This window comes from Octopus bimaculoides, chromosome 4 (genome assembly GCF_001194135.2).
Source record: "Octopus bimaculoides isolate UCB-OBI-ISO-001 chromosome 4, ASM119413v2, whole genome shotgun sequence".
Lineage (NCBI taxonomy): Eukaryota > Metazoa > Mollusca > Cephalopoda > Octopoda > Octopodidae > Octopus > Octopus bimaculoides.
This window is the reverse complement of record NC_068984.1, coordinates 38990071-39017348: the sequence shown is the minus strand read 5'-3', so window position 1 is coordinate 39017348 and position 27278 is coordinate 38990071. Positions and strand designations below refer to the sequence as shown.

Genomic DNA, 27278 nt, shown 5'->3' with positions numbered 1-27278 from the left:
ATAGAGTTACTACCTACTCCTTTTCTACATACTGAGCAGGGCCATCTACCTGAAGGGGTTTGTGTTTTATCTACCTTCCTACTTATTAGGATTTTGGTTTTAGCTAGGTTGACTCTAAGGCCCTTCAATTCTAGACCTTGCTTCCACACCTGAAACTTCTCCTCTAGTTCTGATAGTGACTCCGCAATTAGGGCAAGGTCATCAGCATAGAGGAGCTCCCAGGGGCAACCTGTCTTGAACTCCTCTGTGATTGCCTGGAGGACTATGGTAAATAATAGGGGGCTGAGGACGGAACCTTGGTGGACCCCTACCTCTACCCGGAATTCATTGTTTAACGAAATAAAATACTGGGTTGATGTAAATAGTCACTCCCTTCAAACTTGTGACCTTGTACTCATGCTAGAAATCAATATTAAAAAGCCCCTGTAAACCTAAACAGAAACATCCATTTAATACATTGTCTGAGAAATTATGAATGCATTAACTGCTCAGATTTTTCAGTGTAAAATGATATTAATATCAGAAAAAAATGCATTTTATTATTAGAAAATTGTCCTAGTTATGACATTTCTTGACTTCAATCAGCTGTTTTAAAGTATACTTTTCAAAATATTCTTCCTTTTAGAGTCATAATCATTCTTGCTATCAGTTCCAACCAAACAAGTGCCATATTTTTTTTCCCCCTCATGTTTGCAGTTTTTCATGCTTATCTTTGAGCTTGCACATTTGAATGTTTAAGTTCTTTGCACAGATACTTTAAAAACCAGATTTTCTTATTCCATATATAGAGAAATAAAAACTAACTGAATAGTAACTTTTATCCTTTAAGAACTATGTAAGAAGAGGGAACTTGTAACAAATGTTTGAGTTCAAGTCATATGTATCTATAAACAAAAGAGTATTAACTTTAGCAGTTATTTTTATATAGTTGTTATTTGGCTCCATTAGCCCTGATCAGGTAGACATACAGGCAAAAGATAATCCAGCCATGATTATTCCACCTTTTTTTTTTACCAGACATTGTTTCTAGGGTGTGTTCTGAAGAAAATTTGGCTGTTGTTTCCACCAAGATACTCACTTGTTGCATTGATTTTTATGTAGTAGTGGAGTAAACTAGTATCTGAAATAGTAGTGTTGTATTAACCCATTTGATACCAACCTGCTTGAAACTGCCTCTGGTTCTGTAGTACAAATGTCTTGTTTCCAAAAGTTCTGAATGAAAATCTTCACCAAACCTTAATCACGATTTATGTTCCTAATACTAACTTAATGATAACTAAGTTATTTTACTAACTTCTTTATTATATTTAAAATCAATTGAAAGAAACACAGAGCATCTCAACAGAAATATGGTAACAAAAGAGTTAAATACCTAATGATATTTAATTATGTTAACCCTTTTGTTACTGTATTTATTTTGAGATGCTCTGTGTTTCTTTCAGTTACTTTAAATATAACAAAGAATTTTATAAAATAACTTAGTTATCATTCAGCTAGTGTTAGGAACATAATTTGTGACTAAGGTTTCGTGGAAGATTTTAATTCAAAACTTATGAAAACAAGACATTTGTACTCAGAGCCAAAGCCAGGTTGGTAATGAAAGGGTTAAGGCAGTGAGCTGGCAGAATCATCAGCACACTCTGCAAAATGCTTAGCTGCATTTTGTTTGTCTTTATGTTCTGAGTTCAGATACCACCAAGGTCAACTTTGCTTTGCATCCTTCTGGGATTGATAAAATAAGCATCAGTTGAGCACTGGGGTCAATGTAAACAATTTATCCTCACCTCCGAAATTGCTGACCTTATGCCATAATTTGTAACCAGTATTTAGTTATGTCTTGTAACACTCTAAGTTCAAATCCTTTTTAATCTTCTAGGATGAATAGGGGTAAATTACCCCAAGTGGAGTAAAAATGAAATTCTTGTGGGTAATGAGGATTTGTTAGACATAAGTAAAATTATATAAAAATGTGTTCCTTGTTATGACAAATTTTTCTTCTGGTAATACTACATCTGACCAATGTAATAGATGTGTTTAGATGTCATGCCATTTTGAACTACAAGCAATTTGGTTACTAAGGTGTTGTCGACATCATTTCTCCAAAGCCCGAAGTGAAAAAGTTTCTAGAAAAATCCTTCTGTTTCATAATGAGGATATTAATTTATCACATTTGTTTTATACTTTTTATATCTATAATTGTATTCTTCATAAATAGATTCAATAAACCTTTTGAATTCAGAGAATCTATGATTTTTTTTCTTTCAAATCAAAATTTCCCCAACCCCAGTTCGAGGGTCAATAAAATACATACCATTCAATTTTAAGTATTAGATCAATTAAAGCAACTACTTTCCTTCTCCGCCTTATCCCAAAATTTATAAGTTATATCTATTTGTGGTAAATTAAAGGAAATTACTGCAGAATGCTATGAGTTTATTGTTATGTCACACAGTGATATTAGTGAACCAAATGTTCGATATCTGTTAGTCCTTGTTTTTATTTAATTAAATAACCTTCTACTTCACAGTCTATACATTTTCATTTACACTATTATGACATATTCTAGGTTGACGAAGCTAAACAAGAATTGAAAGACATTGTTGAATATTTAAAAAATCCAGAAAAATTTACAGCTCTGGGAGCTAAGTTACCTAAAGGTAAATCCTTCATATTTTATGATTACAACTTAGTTATTATACTTTTATTTTTTTTATTTGATTTATATCATAAATTAATTTAATTATCTTTCCCTAGATTCTCTTCGTAATAGCTAATTTTCCCCTTGGTCTTTCTTCTATTTTTCAACTTACAAAAGTACAAATTTACAAATCTTGTATATTTACTTATTTTTTATTCATGCTTTTGAAGTCAGCAATGTAGCCACTCATTACTATTATGGTAATGAAGTTGTTGTCTATAACATATAACCAGTTAATTAAAATCTCATCTGAATCATCTACTTTCTTCTTTCTAGGGGTTTTACTTGTTGGGCCTCCTGGTATTGGGAAAACTCTATTAGCTCGTGCAGTTGCCGGTAAGTTCTTAAAAAGCAATTTATTAAATTAATTTACTATTTAAACTGTTACGTGTTTCTAAACTGCACAGCATGTATAATTTTACTTACAGTTTGTATTTAATCAGAAATTATTTCCTGTTATCAGTTAGTTACTTAAAAATGTTTGCAGTTATCATCTAGCAGTTTTAACTCATAAATTTTAGTTATTTTTTTATGTTGATGCTTTGGCAATTAATCTCATCAGGTAACTCGCCCAAACCAATGCAACTTTTTCATGCCAAATATCTTGGATTGAACAATGAGGCATGATTGTCTGGCTTGGGTTTTAGTCACATTGGTCTTTTACTAGCTGAAATATCTCATCTGCATGCTCCTCAACTATAAATGATACCAATAGTTTACTAACTGGTTGAACCTGGCTGTTAACAGCTTGTTGCTTGTTCTTTCACTCAGTATCTTGTGAAACTGATTCAATGAATTCATCTGCCAAAATAGATCACATCCATGCTGCATCCCATGATTTCAACATGCCCTGACTTGGCCATGTCACGATGCTTTAACTCTATTCTATTTTTTCTCTCTGTTGTCAAAATATCTGGACCTTAACTAAGGGTTTTTTGACATACAGAATCCATAAATGATTTCCATTTATTATCATCATGTCAAGATTTTAAAATACAGGATCCATAGGATTTCATTGTTTTTTTATTTTTCAATAAAACAGTTTATGAAGAACAAGGCATAATATACAAGCATACATAGAGATTAGTTTTTCTTCAAAACCAGAATGTTATCTTAAAATTTAACTGAAAAATTAGTAAAAAATTTTTAATTTCTACAGACAAATTACATGATTGTTTATGTCTAATTTTCCATGAATTTGCATTTGGATGATTTTCTTGAGTGTTGAAGCTCAAGAACATCATGAGCCTAGTTCCAGCAATAGTCTGCCAACATACACAAGTCTCATCTGCCTTGATACCTTTGTTCCATTAATTTATGTCCTGATGGAAACATTCTCTCTGCTTGTCATTTGTCACCAAAATTTTCAGAAAATTTTAAAGGCGTCTGTGAAGATAGTGAAGCTTTATGCTTATATTTGCTTCCAACTCATGAAAGTTCTCTAGCATATTGTCAACTATTTCGGCATAGTTAGCAGTTTTCTTGCTGCCCAGAAATTCATTTACAACTATTACAAATGAATTCTATGCTACTGTTTCATTGAAATTCATTGAATTTATAGAGTTCCCATTTTTCATCAATTTTCTGATTTGAGACCCTTCAAATACTCCAGCTTTTATCTTTTCGCTGCTCAAACAAGGAAATGTACTGCAGATATAGTGAAAGCATGGTCCATCTTTATCCAGAGCTTTAACAAACTGCTTCATAATCCAAGTTTGACATGGAGTAGAAATAGGATGATTTTTCCAGGTTAAACTAAAGGCTCTTCAATCACAATAGAATACCCTGGAACTAATGTTTTCTGTGGCTTTCTTTGATCACCCAGGGTTTTTTTCCCTGGCTTTTCTATCCCACATATATAAAAAGCATGGATATTTTATATATCCACTTTGTTGCTCTAGAAGAAAATTGACCATCTTGAAGTCCACCCTTATCACCTACTGAGGATTTGGGTGTTTGGGTATCTTGAAATCTTTGTGATGATAAAAAATAGATTCCATTTTTGGATTCATCAAATCAAAAAAAAAAACCTTCATATCATGTAAAAACGTCCTGTTGGGTTGTGTAATCACTTGTCCTTACATACTTAAAATCTTATACTTTTTGCTATATTAACATTGAGAAAACTATTTCTTGAAGTTGATTATTCATATGTGAGTGTTTCATTCCTGTAACAGTAGGGAAAACAAATCCGACATATTTTTTTCTTTCTCTATAAGTTTTAGTAGTAAAGGATTGATTTCCCTTTATGTACAGTGTGAATAAAGTTAGACTATATTTCAAAATAAAATTAAAATAATCTCGCCAGCCAATTGAACTCGCCTCATGAAACACATTTCATTTCACTGAAACCGTTTTAGTCACAATTATTATTTTATTATTTTACTGGTTTCCGTCATTGGACTGCAGCCATGCTGGGATAAACTGCTTTCAATTATATTGACACAAGTACTTTTAATACTTATTTTTATTACTTTTGCAATTCGACCATGCCATAAAGGGACACAACTTGGACGGAAGTAAATACTAAGTATTTTTTTTTTTTATTCCATACTGATACACACACATACATCCAACGAACTTCCACACAATTTTTATATATCAAATATCACTCAGTTGTTGGATGGAGTCAGTGGCAGAACATACTTGCTTATGCAGTGGGATTGAACTGAACTCAATGTAGTCACGAAGCAAACTTCTTAAAGGCTCGAGCATGCCTCATTATATATGTGTATGTTAAAAATACTAAGCATGTTGCCTGTGAGGTATCAATTAGATAACAGAATCAGTAGGTTCAATAAATTTATATTAACTTTTGAATTAAAAAGTGCAACTTGTTATATATCCTCTAAATGTTTTGCTATGATTCCTAAATTTTCAGAAGTACTAAAGTTCACTTCAAAGAGAATATTTTACATTTCTGATTTCTACTATTGTTCTTTGATATTCTTCTTTGCATTATTATATATGCTTACTATTTTAATAACTTTTAATTGTATCTTTAGGAGAAGCTGGTGTCCCTTTTTTCCATGCATCTGGATCGGAATTTGATGAAATCTTTGTTGGAACTGGTGCCAAGAGAGTGCGGCAATTATTTTGTATGTCATTTTTCACTTTTGAGACAATAATTTTAAGTTACATAACTTGAGAGTATATATCACTCATATGATTCCACTTTGCCTAGCTTTCAACTACAGTTTGTACTCATACTTCACAACAATTGCTCCAGCAAATCACCTATCCCAACCATCAGCATCATATGAAAGTAAAACAGCCTTCAAATAATTACAATTCTATCAGCTTACTTAAACAAATTAGTTACAACTATGTGTACAATTTCACTTACATTTTCACATTTCTGTATCTAGTTTATCTGCTAGAATGTCTACCGACTCTGGAATTATTTAGCATATCTTCTGTGAAAAAACTTTCAGATTGAATCACTTTTTAAATAATCATATCATCTTCAATATTGATTGCTCAGATGTTCGTTATCTTATTTAAACTCTTTGTCATTGGCAGTTATTGCTGACATGCTACTGTTCTTTGATCCTAACATTTGAAATTGTGGAATGAGAAATAAATGTAATGAGCAGTCAGCATATGAAAAACACATGCATTACCTCAAGTATTGAGTAATCTAAAATCACGATTAAATGGTGAAAGGCTACTTGGTTAACTATCTAATATAAAATCAGATCAAAATAATTTTGCAGAACCAATTTAGTTATTCCGTCTTATTTTCATTTATATACTTTTAAATTCAGTAATAAAACTTAATTAAATATAAACTGGGGATTTTTCTTCATTTTAGCTGCTGGCAAAATGAGGGCACCTTGTGTTATATTTATTGATGAAATTGATACTGTTGGGGCCAAACGAACAAGTTCTCAGATCCATCCCTATGCTAATCAAACCATAAATCAGCTTCTTTCTGAGATGGATGGGTGAGTATACTTTGTTATTACTATTTATTATTCTATCTGTTAAGTAAACCAAATACTAAATAACTTATATCAGAGATGTGGTTGCTTGGCAAATAACTTGGTTAGAGATTGTATGTTGAAACTGGAATAATTAGATCATAGTGGATCTAATTAAAACACAGGTATTATTACATTCAGTTGTGTTTTATTTCTTTATAGTGTTGTATAATGATTGCATAATGCTATCAAAAAATATACAAAAGTGAATGTGTTTTAAGTGGCTGTTTTGACTCTGGCACAATAACTTGTGCATGGAAAATAAAAATACCTCATTCCTTTCATATTGTGTGTATTTAGCAAAGTTTATAGCAACACTAGAATAGTAGTTACCAAACTGTTTACTACAAAACCATGGAGGCGCAATGGCCCAGTGGTTAGGGCAGCGGACTCGCGGTCATAGGATCGAGGTTTCGATTCCCAGACCAGGCGTTGTGTTTATTGAGTGAAAACACCTAAAGCTCCACGAGGTTCTGGCAGGGAATGGTGGCGAACCCTGCTGTACTCTTTCACCACAACTTTCTCTCACTCTTACTTCCTGTTTCTGTTGTGCCTGTAATTCAAAGGGTCAGCCTTGTCACGCTGAATATCCCCAAGAACTACGTTAAGGATACATGCATCTCTGGAGTGCTCAGCCACATGCACGTTAATTTCATAAGCAGGCTGTTCCGTTGATTGGATCAACTGGAACCCTCGACGTTGTAAGCGACGGAGTGCCAACAACTACAAAACCAATCTTTGTTCTGAGTTTTTTTGTTTTTTTTTTTTATATTTCAAAAAATGTTGTTTCAGTTTCATTTGCAATGTTTTCTATTGATGAGATATACTGGGTCATCCCATAAATAATGTGGTATTTTTCAAAATTAAGATAAACAAAGTTCTTTTTTAATCTAAAATATACTCTCCTTCATTTTCTACGATGCTCTTCCATCTATCTGGTAGACTTGCAGGACCCCTCTTCCAAAATGTACTTGTCTGTGACAAAAATATACTCCTCCAGTACTGTTCTGACCTTGTCTACAGAATTCATATTTTTTCCATCCAAATGATTTTGAAGACTGCTCAATAAAGGATTATCAAATGAGACAATGTCCAGTGAATATGGTGGGTGGGGCATCATTTCCTATTGAAATTGCTCCAGCCTTTGGAATGTCTCCTCGCTGTACATGGCCTAGCATTATTCTGATAGAAGAACACCTTTCGTCTTGAAACTAAAGATGGTGATTTTCTGGTGGCACACAGGTGTTGATGAATGGTTGAATGACCAAATCCAAGCTTCTTTGCTAGTTCCTCAACAGTTACAATTGGATTTTGTGCCACCAGTGTTTGCAGGACACCCTCATCAAGTTCTACAGATCTTCCAGGATGTGGCTCATCTAGGCTGTAGTTTCCGGTTTGGAATTTCTGGAATCACCATCGACACTGGCTTACACTTATTGTCCGATCCCCATATACTGCATGAATATTCCTTGCACTTTCTGATGCGTTGTTGCTTTTATTGAACTCATAAAGCAAAATATGCCAAATATGCTCCTTTATCACTTCCATTATAGCTTTGAAAAAATAACTGTTAAAATCGAACTGCACTCTTCAAAACTTACACTAAGAATAAGGACAAGGTAAAATTGATACCTGCTTTATAACAAGTTGATGCAGGTAGTTTATCCCATTCCCCTCTGACTTTTAGTTCATGCAATTGAAAAAACTGCATTATTTATTGGATGACCCAATACATGCATCTTATTAATACAATAAGGTGCATCAACATTTGTTTGGACTTCAAATTAAATATTATCATCAAATCATAAAATATTTATCATAGCCATTGGTTAAGAGGTTCAATTTGAAACCATATGGTTTCAGGCTTGATCCATCAACTCTAGCTTCAGGTTGACCAATACTTTGTGAGTAAAACTTGCACACAGAAACTGCAGAAACCACTCATATAGACTTACATACATACACATATATGCACACATGTGTGAGGTTATTGTTATTTAGCCCCAGGTCACCCTAACTGAGTGACCTCTGATCAAAGACATTCCAATCATGACCACCTTGTCCTTCTCTTGGACAATTCATGATTGACCTACATTATCCTATGTTTTTGTTTTCAATATGATAAGGTGTAATTACAGGTAAATTTCACTGCTCATTCTAGAAAGTTGAGCTACCGCATAGACGCTTGCTTGCTGACTCAAGTGTTTTCTCTCTCTCTCTTTCTCTCTCTCTCTCTCTCTCACTCTAAAACAGTGTCGAATTATGTACTTTTACACCAAAATAAATGAGATTGATAAAATAGATTACTAGCCTGAAATAATTACTGGATTAAAGTGATCAATGCAAACTCTTGAAAGTAGTGGTCCAGCATGACTGAAACCAATAAGAAAATAGAGTAAGACGAACAATTTTACTATTTCTTGTGTTAGTAACCCACCTAGTGAATATAATCAGAGCAAGTTCATGTCACTACTGAATAAAATCTTCTAAACATCCATTGATAGAATGCGCAGTTACTTAAGCTTTGTGCTTACTTGGTCGGGAGAGAAAAGACTACCTGTATTACTGTTATGTCTTTTACAAGGAAAACCTTGCAAATGGTGTCATGGGTCATCATTATCATCATGTCTTAACAGCCAGTTTTCCATGCCTACATGGGTTGGACAGAATTTGTTGAGGCAGATTTTCTATGGGTGGATCCCCTTCCTGTTCCCTACCATCACCTATTTTCCTTATGACCATGTTTTTACAAAAGATTGGAAATGAAGGACACTGGTTGTATGGTAGTGACACTTCTTTACAACTATCACATGATGTCAAGGCATTGAGTAGTAACATACACATGCATACATACATACACAAACACACACACACAATGTGCTTCTTTCAGTTTCTGTCTACCAAATTTACTCAAAAGGCTTTGGTCGGCCTAGTGCTATAGTAGAAGACACTTGCCCAAGGTGTCACACACAGGAGCTGATCTCAGAACCATGTGGTTGGAAAGCAAACTTCTTACCACACAGCCTTGCCTTCTTGCAAACTAAAAATACATTTAGTCACTAAACATGTAAATTTCAAAAATAAAAGTATGAATTATTTTAAAAGGTTAGTTGGCCATCAACCGAAACAGCCAAACCATTTTGTTTTTAAAGTCATATGAAAAATGAGTAAAAATTCTTCTACAGATTTCACCAAAATGAAGGTGTCATTGTTCTTGGTGCCACCAACAGAAGAGATAACCTAGACAAGTGAGTATTAATTTAAGTATCCTTCTTCACTTTATTTTTCTTTTAAATATATTTATTAACTTTAAACTGCTGAATCATTGTCTGACAGACTTTTCAACGAAGAGTCAATATTGTCAATATTGATTCTCCTTCTTTACTGCAAATGTTATGGTTTAATGTTGTTACTGTATATTTTCATCAACAACCATCACATACTGTTTGGCTTGCATGCTGGCATGGGCTGTTCAAGTCCAACAGGATCTGATGAGCCAAAGGACTGCATTGAGCTCCATTATCTGCTTTGGCATGGTTTCTATGGATCTCACTTTACTTACAACAATGCTGTACATGGCTAGTATGGCTCTCACAAGCCATTCTTCTACTCCTAGCTTCCTCAGAGACCACAAGATCACAGAGCAAGTGACTCTGTTGAAGGCTTCCTTATTAACTTGCAGTTAAGCTTTCAAAAACAATATTCACTATTTAACTATGTTAATACAAGATAGATTACTTCATATACTCTGTACTGAGGAAATGTAGAAAGTGATAAACATTTATCATTCAAAATAAAGAAATACAGTATAAAATATAGAAATGCAACCGAAATGAGTGAGATGAGGTGTATATCATGGGTATTTTTATTTGAGTCAGTCCATTTATATGTCTGAGCTCCAGAATATATTGAAAAGTAATAACTTAAAGTGTTTTTGTTCTAGCTGTAAACAGTAAAAAATATATGTCATCGGTGTTTTTTTTATTCTAGAGCTTTATTACGTCCTGGAAGGTTTGATGTTGAAGTAAGGGTGTTTCCACCAGACTTAAAAGGCCGAAGAGATATATTGAAATATTACATGTGTAAAATTAAAATGGAAAGCGGTAAATATATTGCATATATTATTTGTGTGTACAGTAATCCCTCACCATATCACAGTTTGCCTATCGCACACTCAGTACATTGCGGATTTTACAGGTCTATATTTAAGAGATGAGGAATTATGTACATTATTTACATTTGACAGATATTTGTCCTCGTCTTGTTTGTTGTTAACACAACGTTTCAGCTGATATACTCTCCTGCCTTCATCAGGTGTCTTGGGGAAATTTCGAACCTGGGTTCTCATTCCTAAGGTAATTTTCGATGTTATTATTATTATTATTATTATTATTGTTCAGGTCATTGCTTTGAATCGAACTCGGAATCTTGGGGTTAGTCGCCCACGCTCTTAACCACTACACCATATGCCCATGGCGTAGTGGTTAAGAGCACTGGCTACTAACCCCAAGATTCCGAGTTCGATTCCAAGCAGTGACCTAAACAATAATAATAATAATAACATAGATTTTAATTATTTCTGTGGTAATATAAGCATTTTCATGCCTAAAAATTAATAAATAAAAATAGAGTACAGTACTGCACCATATAACACATTAATTAAAATATATTAAAAGAAAATACTTAGTGTACCATAGACAAGTAAACAAAATATCACCCATACTGTATGGAAAACAAAACTTGGGAGGCGAGTGTGTGGTATTGTTTTGCTTTTATAATAAAATAAATATATATAAATTATAATAATGATTTTAAAAATATATACAGTACAGTACTGTTTCTACTTCGCAGATTTTCACCTATCACGGGAGTTTTGGAATGTTACACCCACGATAGTCGAGGGATTACTGTATTTCATTTATTGATTACTATTATATTGGGTTTATGTATATTTACATCAACAAATTGTTTGAACAACGATTTTGTAAGTCTTTCCAGCAGGCACTTAGATCTCTTTACAAACTCAAGTCAACAGCTTGAATTAGATTGTTACTCAACTATGTTAATAATTGTCTCTCTCTCTCTCTCTCACACACACACTTCCTTCATTATTAAGACAGTACAGTTATCGGTATGCTGACGCATTAAATTTATGAGCAGGATTTTAATTTGGGATTTTAAGCAACTGAATCTCCATTTTACTGCTAACAGCTCGACTGTAAACTAGAAATGGGGATAATTGTTAGCCAGATGAGCAGAGTTAATACTTTACCTTGGAAAATAATTCAGTAGTTGTTAGCAAGTCTGAAGTGATGAACTTTATGGTTAGTGGTCCAACTACTTCTCAGTCACAGTATCTTATTTAACTTTCAGTTTTATTTCTTTTAACTCCTGTTCAGCTCTGATTACACAGGCCTATGATCATGAGCACTCCAGCTATGACTGTCTTATCTTATATTCAAATACATCCAGCACCATATTATTCAAAACGTCTTTTTAAGCTGGTAGTGTGAAATTTAAAGGTTATTTGGCTGCTATTTCTATTAGATCAGACAACTGCATAGAGGTTAGATGTTGGTAACAGATAAAGGAATAAAGATATTTTTAATATTAAAGAAGCTTGCAGCTTATTCATACTGTTTTCACTTTGTTTAACACAACAACAAACACTGACATTTCAACTTAGTCATTAAATAAAGAAAATATCTGTGACTGAGAGGAAGTTATCCTCAGGTTGGACATCTGGCCTGAATGCCTGTAATATAGTGGATTCCATTAGAGACACCCATGAACAAGAACTGTCCCTCCAACAGGCTTCTGCCAAACAAGTTTCATTCACAAAACATCAGTTGACTTGCCCATGGTACCATGTATTTGTGAAACAATGCAGTTGCAAAGCAAACTTCTGAGCCACACAGTTATGCCTGTGTTCAAGCCACCAAGGGAGCTTCTGCATGGTTACTTGACCTCTAGGAAATAGCAGACTAAATTCACTCAAATTACATTACATTCTACCATTTTGAAAAGGGAAGGATCATCATCATCATTGTTTAACGTCCATTTTCCATGCTGGCAAGGGTTGGATGGTTTCACTGCCAGAAGGCTGCACCAGGCTCCAATCTGATCTGGCAAAGTTTCTACAGCTGGATGCCTTCCTAACACCAACCACTCCAAGAGTGTAGTGGGTGCTTTTTATGTGCCACCGGCACAAGAGCCACATTCGGATGGTGCTTTTTATATGCCACCAACATGGGGAGCCAGTCAAGCAGCACTGGCATCAACCCATGCATGGATGGTGCTTATTGCATGTCACCAGTATGGGAGCCAGTCAGGCGGCACTGGCATTGGCCACAACTACAATTTCCATTTTGATTGAGATTCTGATGGTGATATTGATTTTACTTGACTCTGTAGGTCTCCTCAAGCACAGAGTGTCGCTCGACGATTTAAACTTACTTTTTAAATGAGCTGGTTATGTGACACTGGTATAGGCTACGGCTGTGATCTCGCTTTACTTGCCGGGTCTTCTCAGTCACAGTGTATCTCCAGAGGTCTCAGTCTCTTGTCATTGCCTCTATGAGGCCCAACGTTCAGAGGTCGTGCTTCACCACCTCATCCCATGTTCTCCTGGGTCCTTCCACAGGTTCTTTCCACTGTTGGGGAGTGACACTTCTTCACACAGCTCTCCTCATCCATACACAGCACATGACCATACCAGCGCAGTCGTCTCTCTTGCACACCACATCTGATGCTTCTTATGTCCAACATTTCTCTCGGGGCGTTACACTCTGTTGTCTGCACACTGACATTACACATCCAGCAGATCATACCAGCTTCATTTCTTTCAAGCCTACATATGTTCTCAACAGTCATGGCCCATGTTTCACTGCTGTGTAGCATGGCAGTTCACACACATGCATCATACAGTCTGCTTTTCACTCTGAGCAAGAGGCCTTTTGTCACCAGCAGAGGTAGGAGCTTTCTGAACTTTGCCCAGGCTATTCTTATTCTAGTGGCAATGCTCTCAGAGCATCCACCTCTACTACAGACTTGCTCACCTGGGTAGCGAAAGCTATCAACTACTTCTAGTTTCTCCCCCTAGCATGTGATGGAATCTGTTTTCTGAACCATCTTCGGTGTTTATTACCCCTGTGCATCTGCTGCACGCAAAAGCTATCATCCCGGTTAACCTTCCTTTGATGTTGCTGCACCTCTTATGCGTCCATAGCTTACACTGAGTACATCTTATGGAGTTTCTACCAGCACCTTTTCTACAGATTGAGCAGGGCCATCTACCTGAAGGTGTTTGTGATCTGTTCGCCTTCCTACTTACTAGGACTTTGGTTTTTGCAATATTGACTCTAAGGCCCTTCGATTCTAAACCTTGCTTCCACACCTGAAGGATATATTACATTATGCAGTCCTTGATACACATGCCATTCCCATTCTGCCCTGCCCCCAAAAGTGTTGGGATTATAGTAACTGAAATACCTTTTAATCAGAGCTGACCTGAGATTAAACAAGAACAATGATTATTTATCTACATTTACTGATCTCTCTTCTCAATACTATTGTTTGATACTGAAACTACAAAGTAAAATTTAATAATACAGTTTTTACAATATATAATAACAATGTTAGGTTTGCCAGTTAGTTATTGTGTTTTACAAATATAAGTAATATTTTTCCATTAAATGCCTTTTTTATTTTCTTATTATTTAGACCTCGATGTTGATCTGTTGGCTAAAGGAACCACAGGTTTTACTGGTAAGATAATAACTATCATATTATTTTGTTCTTTTACTTGTTTCAGTCATTTGACTGCAGCTATGCTGGAGCACCACATTGAAGGGTTTTAGTTGAGCAAATTGACTCCAGGACTTATTCTTTGTAAGCCTAGTACTTATTCTCTCGATCTCTTTTGCTGAACACTAAGTTACAGGGACGTAAATACACCAACATTGGTTGTCAAGAAATGATGGGAACAAACACAGACACACACACATAAATATATACATATCAATTCAACTACAAGAAGTATTACTTTCACTTGAAAATTAAATATCTATTCTCCATGAATGTTTATATCATATCATAAATTACTGTTTTCTTTTCCTTCTTATTCAAAGGCGCTGATTTAGAAAATTTAGTTAACCAAGCTGCATTGAAAGCTGCTATGGATGGAGCTTCAAATGTTAGTATGGAACATATGGAATTTGCACGTGACAAAGTACTCATGGGTAAGCAACTATTTACATTAGCATGTGTGCAGGAGAGTTTGGAAGTTTGTGTGAATCTTGCTGTTATTAGGACACCACTGAAGACTTTGCTTTGATGAAGTGTATCAAATGCAAATTAGAATGACAAAGCTCAATCTTTTCTAAACCCTACTGACAACATGTTGTATTCCCTGCTTAATAGTAATTTGATAATGGAGAGTTAAATGTTCTGACAATGAAGCAAAACTGAAATGTAAGAGGGTTACATAAAATACATGTAATAATTAATGCTTTTATCCCCCAAAATTCTACAAGATGTTTACTTTGGAAGAAAATAGTTGTACTCCTACTTTTCCAGTCAAATTTATGTTACTGGTATTATTTAGCTTCATGCCAGGTCATCAATGACCAGTCTATCTATGTCTTTCCTTCTTTCTCTCTTAGACAATGTGTATTGTATCATTATTAGTTCACAATTTGGACATTTCACTTCCTAGAACTCTAAAACAATATGTGTTTATATCTAAATAAGAAACAAATATAACATATAACACTGAGTTTTCAACAAAATTCAAACTCTATTTTAAGGTCCTGCTAAGAAGTCCCGAATCCCTGACGAAGAAGTAAACTGGTTAACAGCTTACCATGAAGCTGGTCACACGATTGTTGCATATTTTACTTCAGATGCTACTCCTTTACACAAAGTCACTATAATTCCTCGGGGTATGTCTTTGGGACATGTAAGTATTACAAATTTTCTTTTTCCTACTTAGTGTTATTTTAAAATGTTATAAAGACTTTGAATTTAATGTTTATTTTTCTTGCTGTTGTTATTGTGGTCAACCAAATAATCAAATGCATTCTATGTCTGACCATCCCATCTTTCTTTCACACATTAGATAACTAAAAGTATACTATCCGCTGTATCCTCCTTGTGTGATACTAACAAACTGAGTGCCCACCGTGGCTCTCTTGCTGGCTCTTTTGTGTTCCTGTTTATTTATTAGCAGTTGAATTATAAAAAATAATATTTTTGTTTATTTGTGTTTTGGAATGTATGGTGGATTTTTCTATCATAGATGACAGATGAAAATTCTGCAATTCCTTACTGAACAACCTACACAGATGATTTGTTTATAGTAATCAAATGTTTGTGCTGTGCATTAACTCAATTGCTAAATTAGACATATTAAATCTGAATGCTAGACAATTTCTATTTCTATTCTTTTTATAACAGACATCATATATTGCTGAGAAAGAAATCTTTAATAAAACAAAAGCTCAGTTGTTAGCAGAAATTGATGTTTGTATGGGAGGTCGTGTTGCTGAAGAAGTTATCTATGGTGGTGAGAAAATTACAACAGGTAAACATTTTTGGTGTTCTTTCATCACAATTTATGCTTTAGACATATATATTTCATTCACATCTAATTTATTTGTTAGCTTGAGACATTTGTATATGAAGTGTTGATAATTCCAGTGATACTCATCCATGTATCAGCAGCATACATGTTGAGACAACAATTGACCAGAATAACCTTAATTTGGTTTGTGACATGAGCCTCTTTGATTGACATAGCAATTGGAGCTTGTTTGATACTCCTGCGCCTTTGGTTGTCCTTTGTTTTGTGTCAGTTTCAGCATTGCCATCTGCTGCCTGAATGCTACAAAGATATGTGAAGCGTTGAACCTCTTCTATCTTTTCCCCATTGATTAAGACTTCATGTATTTCACTGCAGGCAACTTTCTGTATTTTTGTTTTTGATATATTTACCCTCAAGTGGATTTTCCAGCTGTTTCATCTAGAGCATTTGTCATAGTGTGTGTTTCTGTGCAGTTGTTGGCAAGAAGGGCTAAGTCATCAGCAAAGTCTAAATCTGCCAGTTTCCTTCTTCCCCATTTTCAGCCATATCTACATGTATCCAAGGACCATAGAATGTAGTCCAAGATTATCAAGAAAAAGAATGGGGACAGGATGCATCTTTGTTACACTCCTGATAGAATTGAAAAAAACTCAGTAAATTCCAATTCTGCTTTTATACAACAACTTGAGTTTTCATAAAGTGACTTACAGATTTTGATATAGCAATCAGGGACACCATAGATCTGAAGGATCTTCCAAAGTGACTAGCAGTGTATGCTGTCAAAGGTTTTTTTTTTCTTTTTTAAGTCAACATAATTTATTGCTCCTGGGGTTCTATGTTCTAGTGATTGCTCAATGATGTTTCCTTAATGTGAATATTGCATGATCTTCCTTTTCGAAAACCTGCTTGTTCTCTTCTAAGTTTGTGGTCCAGTTCCTATTGTAATCATTTCAGCATAACACACACACACATTTATATAATATGTATATAAATATTACTAAATTTGTTCAACCTGGTTTTTTCAAGCATACTTGTATTCCTTACTCTATTTGCTGTGACAATAATTACTTCATGGCTTGGTACTGTCACTCATACTTGTTCATATTCACTTTTATTATCCTAATTCCTTTGTACATTTATTCTCTTTCTATCCTAATCAGTTTTGAAACAGTCATTTCTATTAACAGAAGTTACAACAGATTAAAGTTTTTTGTTGAGATATATCTCAAGAATATTCATTTATTTGTTTTTGAAATTTTCTTAAGAGTTGCTTCGTGGGTCAGAGTATTAACTTTTTGTAGAACTTTAAAATACTGAATTATCACAAACTGAATAATAAACAGGGCAATTTGATTGGTTAAAATTAATAGATAAAAAAAAACCCACACAGGTAGTCCAGATTTTGATTTTGATTTTGATTTTGCTTCACCCAGTCGGCAGTTATGTCTGAATTATCATGTACTTGCAAAGAAGATAGATGTATTAGTTGTCAAGGATGTTACAGATGTGGATGTACATGTCGTGGAGATAATAAACGCAACGAAAATGTAAACACATGTGCCACAAAGAGAATACGACTTATGGGAGATGTCAGCACACATAAAACAAATATGAATACAAGAAAACATAGTGTATATACGGAACAAAAGGATTCTGAACCAGAAGTTAGCGATCCGTCACGAATTGTTTCAACAGTGGGGGCATTGTATGAAGCATTTGGTTTAAAATCATCATCATCATTACCGGGAAAAGCTAAACGTGAAAGTACCCGAATGGAAGACTTTGACGAGGCAGCTAAAAAACGACTAGTGAAACTAACTAGTACCATAATGAAAAAGTATGCTCTATCATTAGTCTGTATGATGCTGAAGGCCTTATGAAAGAGGTTGTTAAAAATGAAGAAGGTGTCATCAATGAAGGCAAATTAGCAGAAAATATCATTAAAGTACAAGATGCATTGCCAAAAAATGTACAAGCTGATGCTGTTACAGCTCCATTAGCAGTATCCTTAGTTTCAAATGTTTTGAAAGATCATTTTGGTATTGGTATGAAGAAAGTAGCTTCATTACGACGAAAGTATAAACATATGCCAGTGGAAAGCAGCTTACACCTTCCAATAGATCAATTATACGATACGATCATGATCAAATGGAAGCTGCAGAGGAGTTTGTTTTGTCGGATGCTAATGTATGCCGAATCTCATGGAGTACCAAAACATTTACGATTAATGGTGAAGAAATACATTTCCCCAAGCTGATTAGGGAAAGAATACAACTATAATGCTACGTGATTACAAAAAAACCATACCTCAAATAAACAATTAGGCTCTACATCATTCCAGAAGATAGTCAAAACGTTAACTACCAAGGATCAAACAATTAAACAAGCAGTCAATTATGTATGAGAGTATTACTGTATGATAATTTTGCACGTTTGAAGACTGTTGTTGCTACCAGTGCCGAATCAGAATCTTTGAATGCTGTTGTTAACGGTTTAGAAGCTTACATTAAGACAACCTATGAGGGACACATTTCTACATGTAGTGTCACTGATAAAGAGTTTTCTTTATCCATCTCTGGAGCGGAAATGAAACACTGTGGTGTTTGTTGCTTCTCCAAGTATGTAATACAATACATTAAATGGCATGTGAGCCCAGAACATATAATTCTTTTGAATGATGCTATGGAAACATTGCATCTTTTATTTGGTCATCATGTGAGAGTACTTAATCAATGCAATAGGATTGATGAAATAATGTTCAATTTACGTTTAGAAGATGCTATGGTTGTTATGGATTTCAAAATGAAATTCGAAGCTATATACTATAGGGAAAAAACTACAGATTTTTACGGTAAGAAAGGGTCATCGTGGCATGGAACCATGATGTATACAAGATACATCAATGAAGAACGGCGTAATACTGAAAATTTAAAGGATTATCATATCATTTCGATCACATTTCTACTGGGGGTAGTAAGCAAGACTATGTGGCTGTTATGTCCTATTTTGATGGAGTATGTAGATAAATATCAACCAAATTTCTATACATTTGAAATCTTTATGTACAATCTGACAACGCAAGATGTTATAAGAAGAGAAACTTATTGTTTACATTATATAAAATTGCAGGTAGATACAACCTTAAACTTTGTACTTTTATACACACTGGTGTACAAGATGTTAAAGGCAGTATCGACGCTCATTTTGCTACAGCTATGAGGCATGTGTATATGCATTGTAATATGGGTTCAGATGTTATAACTCCTGTTGAATTAGTTGATGCTTTAAATGCTAATGGCAGTGTAAGTAATACAGTGACAGCATTGGTTGGTATTAATAGGCCTGCTGTTGAACAGTTTGAACAGGAAAACTAAGATAATTGGAAAATTACAAAACATAGGTGATCATATGGAAGTACAGTTTGATTTGACAAGAAATCCCACTTCACTTTATGAAAATTCGAACTTACCATTGACAGCAACATACAACCTTATCATTGGCACTACGAATGACGTAAATGAAGGAAATTGTGAAAGCAAATTCGATGAGGATTGTGCTTCCAATGAAAATGAAATATTTGATACAGACACTGTTGAAGATATTGGTCTTATAGAGAAAGGTAGAGGCAGCTTAACAGAATGTATTGTTTATGGTGTTGAGGGGAATATCCCAGAGAAGCATTGTATTGGACTTGCTGTAGCATCAAATATTAATGATTTAGATATGGAATCAGACGATGAAAATCCTCTTCAATGTAATTTATGTCATAGGGAATTTGCAACTGCCTACAAAATGGAAATTCATAATTGCAAGGGAGCCGTAGGACAACAAGATTTAATCAGTCATGCTATTGTTTATGCTAAAGATATACATGTACAGCATCAATTTGAGGTGATTAATATTAGTTCAAATGTTGAAGAACTTAAGATGTTTGATCCCATTCATGAAGCAATCCAGCATAATAATAATGAGTGTTGTGGATTTGAAACCAGATGGGCAAGAACAAGAAAGCATGGTAATAAGTATGGTCAAAAGTATGTGGATCCATTTAAACAAGAAATTATTGATATGTTTAATTTGGGTATTGAAAACAAAGCTATGAAATGAGGTCCAGGTAAAATGTTAGTGGAACTTAAACGTAAACATCCTGGGCATTTGGATTAACCATCGAAAACAGAAATTTGAACTGTTATTTCATCCATGATGGCAAACAAAACAAAAGGACAATCAACATTGTATAATGCTAGCCATGGAATTCATGAGCCATTCAAGTCAACAATGCTGGAAATATTTCAGGAAGATCCTAATATTATACCACGCAGGGCATGGGAATTGTTCCAACAAAGACATCCTCCACACGATGATATATCCACAAATCCAACTGAGGCAAAGATAAAGAGCAAAATATCTTCTTTAAAGGTTAAGTATAAGAAAACAGATGAAATACCTTAGAGATTTACATTGTAGCTTTTCGAAAAATTGACATTTTCGAGAATTTCATAAATATGCAACACAAAGTATATAATACTGCAGCTATAGCACGATTTTACTGAGTTTTGGTAGTTTAGACCTCTACAAAACTGGGTAAAACTTCCATACCCTGAGTTGTGTAACGACTCTTAAAAATTTATTTATTGAACTGCAAAAACATTTACATTTTTTTCATTTGTATTGTACTTATGTTTCATAGTTTGTAAGTTATGATTTACATAAGCTATTCTGTATTCCTAAATTATTAAGTAGTAACTCTTATTCTTTAACATGATTTTCATCAGCTTTTCACTCTAATCATGTTTGTTTGATATAATTGGCCTGTCAAATTTTGTTACCTTTGACACTAAAGCATTTCTGTTAATTCTATTACAATGTTTCACTTCTCACTAATTTAGGATAGTCCTTCTTGATAATCACTCTATCAAAAGTATTTTTACAATTTATCCTCAAAAATACTTTATGATGATTTATATTCAGTGAATTACATGTTAATTACATGATGCCATTTCATGAACTGACATTTCCATCAATTTTCAGGTGCCGGGTCAGATTTTCAGCAAGCCACAGCTATTGCAGAAGCTATGGTAAAAAAGTTTGGAATGTCTGAAAAGGTATTACTTACTTTCATTTTATAATTATCATCATCATCGTCATTTAACATCCGCTTTCCATGATAGCATGGGTTGGATGATTTGACTGAGGACTGGCAAGCCAGGCTCCAATCTGATCTGGCAGAGTTTCTACAGCTGGATGCCCTTCCTAACGCCAATTACTCCAAGAGTGTAGTGGGTGCTTTTATGTGCCACCGGCACGAGGGCCAGTCACACGGTACTGGCAACGGCCACGCTCAAAGAGGTGTTTTTTATGTGCCACCTGCATGGGAGCCAGTCCAGCGGAACATGGCACTAAAAGAAATTAAGTCAGTTGTAAACTGGAGACCATAATGATTTTGGAACCTTCTGATAATGTTGTTCTTTCAAACAGTGCCTTGCAGCATTAATGATACTAGGGGATGTCCTGAAAGTTTTGTCCAATATTGTATTATGTTTTTACGTCTGTGTAGCCATGGCACTAAACTAGTGTCAGTTGCAATTTCTCCAATCATGCATAGCTTATTTTGTTTTACTACACTAAAGTATATTTATGTCTAAAATGGATAGCCTTGTTGTAGAATGAAGCTTTTGGAATATACCCAAGTATGGTGCAGGTATCATACTGATGTAACAAATAAATCTTTGTTCCAATTATACTTGTTCCTTGCCACTGTATATTCTCTGTCTATATTCTTAAGCATATCATGATCCTAATGATGATTAAAATAGGATTATAGGGTAAAAGTATTCGATTGGTTTTGTTCATCCAACTGTGGCCATGCTGGAACACCATTTTCTAAGTGATAGTAATTACATCAAACCCTACCCTTAGTATTTATTTTTCTAACCCTGAAGAGTGAAAGACAAAATGGACTTGAGCAATAATCAAACTTTGGGACATTGGTAGCAAATTGACAGAAATATTAGAACATAGTTTAAAATGCCATAGTGGAATTTACTGTGGCTCTCTCTCTGCTCAAATTACACCATTGTCATTTTTGCTTTCATCTTTTTAAAGTCAATAAAACCAAAGTACCAATTTAGGTTGGTGGATCGGTGCTATTTATTCCAGTTCATTTTGTTTTGAGTTCTTGAATAGTTGACTTGATTCATTACTCAGTTTAACACCACCAGCTGGTCATTGTCCGCTTTCAGTGAAGTTCACCCTGGTTGTAAGCATTCAGGCCAAGTCTTTAGTTTGAGGATAAATTCCTCCCATCATCTCACCAGTCTCAGCACTCCTGAAAAACGGCATTTACCTGGATAAATGGCATAAATAAACGTGATAACCAAATATCGCAAGATATTTTGTCCAATGCTCTCCAATTATGTCATCCACCTGGCAATATATATATTGGGTCATCCCATAAATAAAGTTTTTTTTATGCTACTTTTATTTTTCAAAATTAACATAAAGTTCTTTTTTAATCTAAAATGTACTCTCCTTCATTTTCTACAATGCTTTTCCATCTGTCTGGTAGACTTGCAAGGCCCCTCTTTCAAAATTCACTTGTCTGTGACAAAAAATACCCCTCCACTACTGTTCTGACCTCGTCTACAGAATTCATTTTTTTTCCATCTAAATGATTTTGAAGACTGTGGAATAAATGATAATCAGATGGGGCAATGTCCAGCGAATGTTCTCCTCGCTGTATGTGGCCAAGCATTATCCTGATAGAAGAAAACTTTTCATCTTGAAACCAAAGAGTCATTTTTCTTCTGGTGCTGACTTAAGTCGCTCAAGCTGCTCACATTGTTATCATTTGGTTTGCGTTTAAAAGTTCAAGGTGGACTAAACCTTTCATATCCTACCAAACAGATAACAACACCTTACGTGGGTGAAGACTTGCTTTAACCTGGGGTGCTAGTGTTTCTCCTTTCTCTACCCACTGTCTTATAGAGAACCCATTTCTCATAACCAGTTACTATGCAGTCCAAAAAAAGGTTCATTCATTAGACGTAACACCAAAGAAAAGCACACATTCACTCTCTGCATGTGATTAAACTCAGAAAGTTTGTGAGGAACCCATTGACTCAATTTGCTAACTTTTCTGATGGTACACAGGTGTTAATGAATGGTTGAATGACTAAATCCAAGCTTCTCTGCTAGTTCCTCAACAGTTATGATGGAATTTTGTTCCATCGTGGTTTGCAGGACATCCTCATCAAGCTCTACAGATCTTCCAGGACAAGGCTTGTCTTCTAGGCTGTAGTTTCCAGTTTGAAATTTCTGGAACCACTGTTGACATTGGCTTACGCTTGTTGTCTGGTCCCCATGTACTTTCCCCAACACTTTTCTGTTGCGTTATTGCTTTTATTGAACTCATAAAGCAAAATATGCTGAATACTTGTCACTTCCATTATAGCTTTGAAAAAATATCAGTTAAAATTGAACTGCACTCTTCAAAACTTGCACTACGAAAGGTAAAATTGCTACCTGCTTTTATAACAAGTTGATGCAGGTAGTTTATCCCATCCCCCTCCGACTTTTAGTTCATGCAATTGAAAAAGCCACATTATTTATGGGATGACCCAGTATATATGTACATACACCTGGAGAGAAAGAGAAATGGGACAGATATTGTTTGTTCATGAAGAAAATTAAACTACAACCTAAAGAAAAAAACTCCATGCTTTTTTAGCAGAGTAAATAATAGGGTTTTTAAAAAAAAAATTTCTGAATGTAACTATCTTCTCTCTAGTAGTAGTATATGAATGTGGAGAAAAACATATTTTTCACATTGAATAGTGTTTTTTTTTTCCATTTATTTTTGTGTGAGGTGTTATCTTTTAACTTCCCTGCAATTGCCTACCACCAAATTTCACTCAAGTTTGTGGTTAAATCAATACTATAGTAGAAAACACTTGCCAATATGCCACACAGTGGGATGAAATACAAACCCACTTGATTGCAATGCAAACTTCTTAACATCTATCCCTGTAGCTATATATCTAAAACATTAATAATTTTTTAAACAATGTGTTTATTTTGTCTGTATGCATGTACACAAGAATGAAATGGTAAACATTCAACCACCTTGAAGCGATATTCAGACTCCCCCCCCCCCCCATTTATTTTGAATTCTTTTAAGTTATGGAATTTTTCATTCTGTTAATTTCAGATTGGTGTTCGTGTCTTTGATGATAACGATCCCTTTGACAGTGGCCTTTCTATGCTGAAAGTCAATGAATTAAGTCCTGCTATGCAAGAACAGCTGGATATTGAAATTAAACGTATTTTGCAGGTAAGACTGACATATGTCAGAATTACAAAACATATTTTAACTTCTTGGTTTTATTTCATATTTTGTTCTTATGATTTTAAAATACTGTTTGTGTTCATGGATAGAATAGTGGTTTAAGTATCAAGAAAAAATAACTTAGCTTACAGTTTAGGAAATATATAAATGTTTTTGTTAAACAGTGACTAGCAGAATGAGTAGAAAATTTAATTACCTTGAAATATTTGGCTATGTCCCTTTATATTTGAAATGCAATGCCAGCCATGTTGACTGACATTCTTCTTTTTGAGATCAATAAGATAAGGACAAGTGAAAATGAGGTTCATTATACTCAACTATACCCATGTTAAACTATTTTCAGTCTGAGGTATTCATGTCAGAAATATTTTACCATGTGACTATCAAAGTTGTACCATGTAAAGAAATTTTTTCTAAAACATAGAACTATAAAATAACTTCACATAGTTATTGAATAGTTGTATCATATAAAATCATTGTTTACTCCATATACAGCGAGATCAGGAACAGTATTCACATATCTATTCTTAATACATCTTGGCAGGTTCAGATGCAAAATATGCTAGTTGCTGTTGTGTATGTCAAAGAGAAAAACTTCTCTTTATGTTGTAACATAATAGTCATTCTTAGATGATAATTAAAGATTGTTGTACTGCTTGCTTGATGACGTTGAGGGTCATCCAAATTAGTGGTCCCAGAGACTTCATCATGCATAGAGCCAACCTGGCCCACCAGTGCTCTCCGTCGCTGGTAGTCCTGTGTCAGCTCCTCTGTATCCTCCAAAGTTGAGCCTCTGGAGATCTTCCCCAATCACATCTAACCATTTCATGCAGAGCCTGCCATGAGGCTATACTGTATCATATGAGAGTAAAGCCCTGGTAGGATGATCTAACAGATGGAGGACATGTCCGTACCAGCGCATGCAACAGATAGCTATGAGGTGGGAGGCTGCAGGCTGATGCATGCAGTTCTTTGTTGGAAACGTGATGGTACCATCTGATGTTTTCAATGGTTCTCAGGACTCTACTATCAAAGTCATTGATCTTCTTTGCCAGGGTCTTTGAGAGGAGTTACATTTCTGCTCCATAGAGGACTACTTACTATAATTGTCAGATACTCATATTTTCCATATTTGACTGTTGTACTGTTCATCAGTGACAAAAATAATTTCTATTTACACCTTGTTATATCACTAACAACCATATTAACTGTCCAAGAAGCATGTTGTGCTACTGTAAATATACTAGCCTATGTTATTGATGTATGTATATAAGATCTAATGACCAAAAACAAAAAATAGTGAGAAAGACGGAAAGTACAAGACAGAATGAACGGAGAAGTGTATAAGTGGTCAAAACAAAGTTTAAGAATATAGATGCACGTCTATGTGTAGTAAATGAATATGTAAATACTGTATTTTAAAAAATTTTATTGTATAATTATATTATTTTCTTGGCAGGAATCTTATGACCGAGCACGACATATCATGAAAACTCACAGTACAGAACACAAAGCTATCGCTCAAGCCCTTATGAAGTATGAAACTTTAGACTCAGATGATGTCAAAGCAATTGTTGATGGCAAAGTTCCACAGAAACTGACTTCTTGACACTAGTGCTAAACATTTAATATAATCTTTACACTGCTAGAAAAATTTCTTCCAAACAGAAAAGTACTTTTTTATAGCAAACACAAAGAATTATTAATTCGAATTCAACAATCTTGTTTTCCTCACTTATTTTTCCTCCTAAATTTCTGTCTTATAGGAGACTCTTCTGTAGTCTTACCAAAAGAATCTATGAGCCAAGATTGTCCTATATAAAGGAATGGCTGACCAACCAAAATATTAGAAAGTGGTCTAAGTTGATAGGTGCCAGAATAAATGTGCTCTGCAACAAGTTTGATTCCTTAAATAATACTCAGGAAATATTGGGAAAGCATGTTGTTGTTTTATTAAAATGTTTCTCGACAATATTCTATTTCTTTGTCTATTTATATTGCTTTATTTTATATTCTGTACCATCTCATTTATCTCTCTCTCTCTCTCTCTCTCTCTCTCAATCTGTCTGTTATATATACATGGTTATGGGTTCACACTGGTATGAAAAACGTATCTTTTAAAGGAGAGTAGAATCAATTAGTTCAAAGTTGAGTTTGCACCAGTTACTACTCAGTTTCTTGTTCTTATTCTCCATTCAAGGGATAACTCTGAATAGAGACTTGTGTTGACTCAGCTTTGAAAACATGGTGTGTGTATTGTGTGTATATATGCATGCACATACACTCATACACATGCCTCTCTTGAGTGGATGAAAGTCCTTTTCAGCACTACCACAGATTATGTGCATTATATTTGCCAATGATGTGACTGCAGCTTCAATCCTTAAAATACCTTGTGAATATCTGTAGATTAGGATTAGTAAAAGAATAAACTTGTAAAACCCAATCAGCAACAATATTTTATGTTATCTGCTTGTGATATCTACATTGCAGGCTGAGCCACGTTGTTGTGCATGAATCGGCTCTGAATATTAAAGTTTAATTCGTCAAGCCTTACAGTAATTAAATAATTAACTCCCCTCCCTAATTTTGTCCTCAAATGTCATTAGGTTTCACCCAGTCGAAACACACACACACACACACATATATATATATATATGTATATAT

At 34.6% G+C, this 27278-nt stretch overlaps 1 protein-coding gene across 3 annotated transcripts in view; it reads left to right on the top strand.

Moving 5' to 3' along the window:
- Positions 1–26585, top strand: part of LOC106881149 (ATP-dependent zinc metalloprotease YME1L) — a 58722-nt gene extending 32137 nt beyond the window's left edge. For all 3 annotated transcript variants that reach the window (XM_014931434.2, XM_014931433.2, XM_014931432.2), the window contains exons 8-20: positions 2567–2657; positions 2975–3034; positions 5704–5796; positions 6513–6645; positions 9867–9929; positions 10672–10784; positions 14404–14448; positions 14811–14921; positions 15489–15640; positions 16138–16264; positions 21296–21369; positions 24474–24596; positions 26071–26585. In XM_014931434.2, the coding sequence (XP_014786920.1) occupies positions 2567–2657; positions 2975–3034; positions 5704–5796; positions 6513–6645; positions 9867–9929; positions 10672–10784; positions 14404–14448; positions 14811–14921; positions 15489–15640; positions 16138–16264; positions 21296–21369; positions 24474–24596; positions 26071–26220 (1335 nt within the window). In that variant the 3' untranslated portion in view covers positions 26221–26585. The remainder of the gene's footprint in view (positions 1–2566; positions 2658–2974; positions 3035–5703; positions 5797–6512; positions 6646–9866; positions 9930–10671; positions 10785–14403; positions 14449–14810; positions 14922–15488; positions 15641–16137; positions 16265–21295; positions 21370–24473; positions 24597–26070) is intronic.
- Positions 26586–27278: the final 693 nt, after the last annotated feature.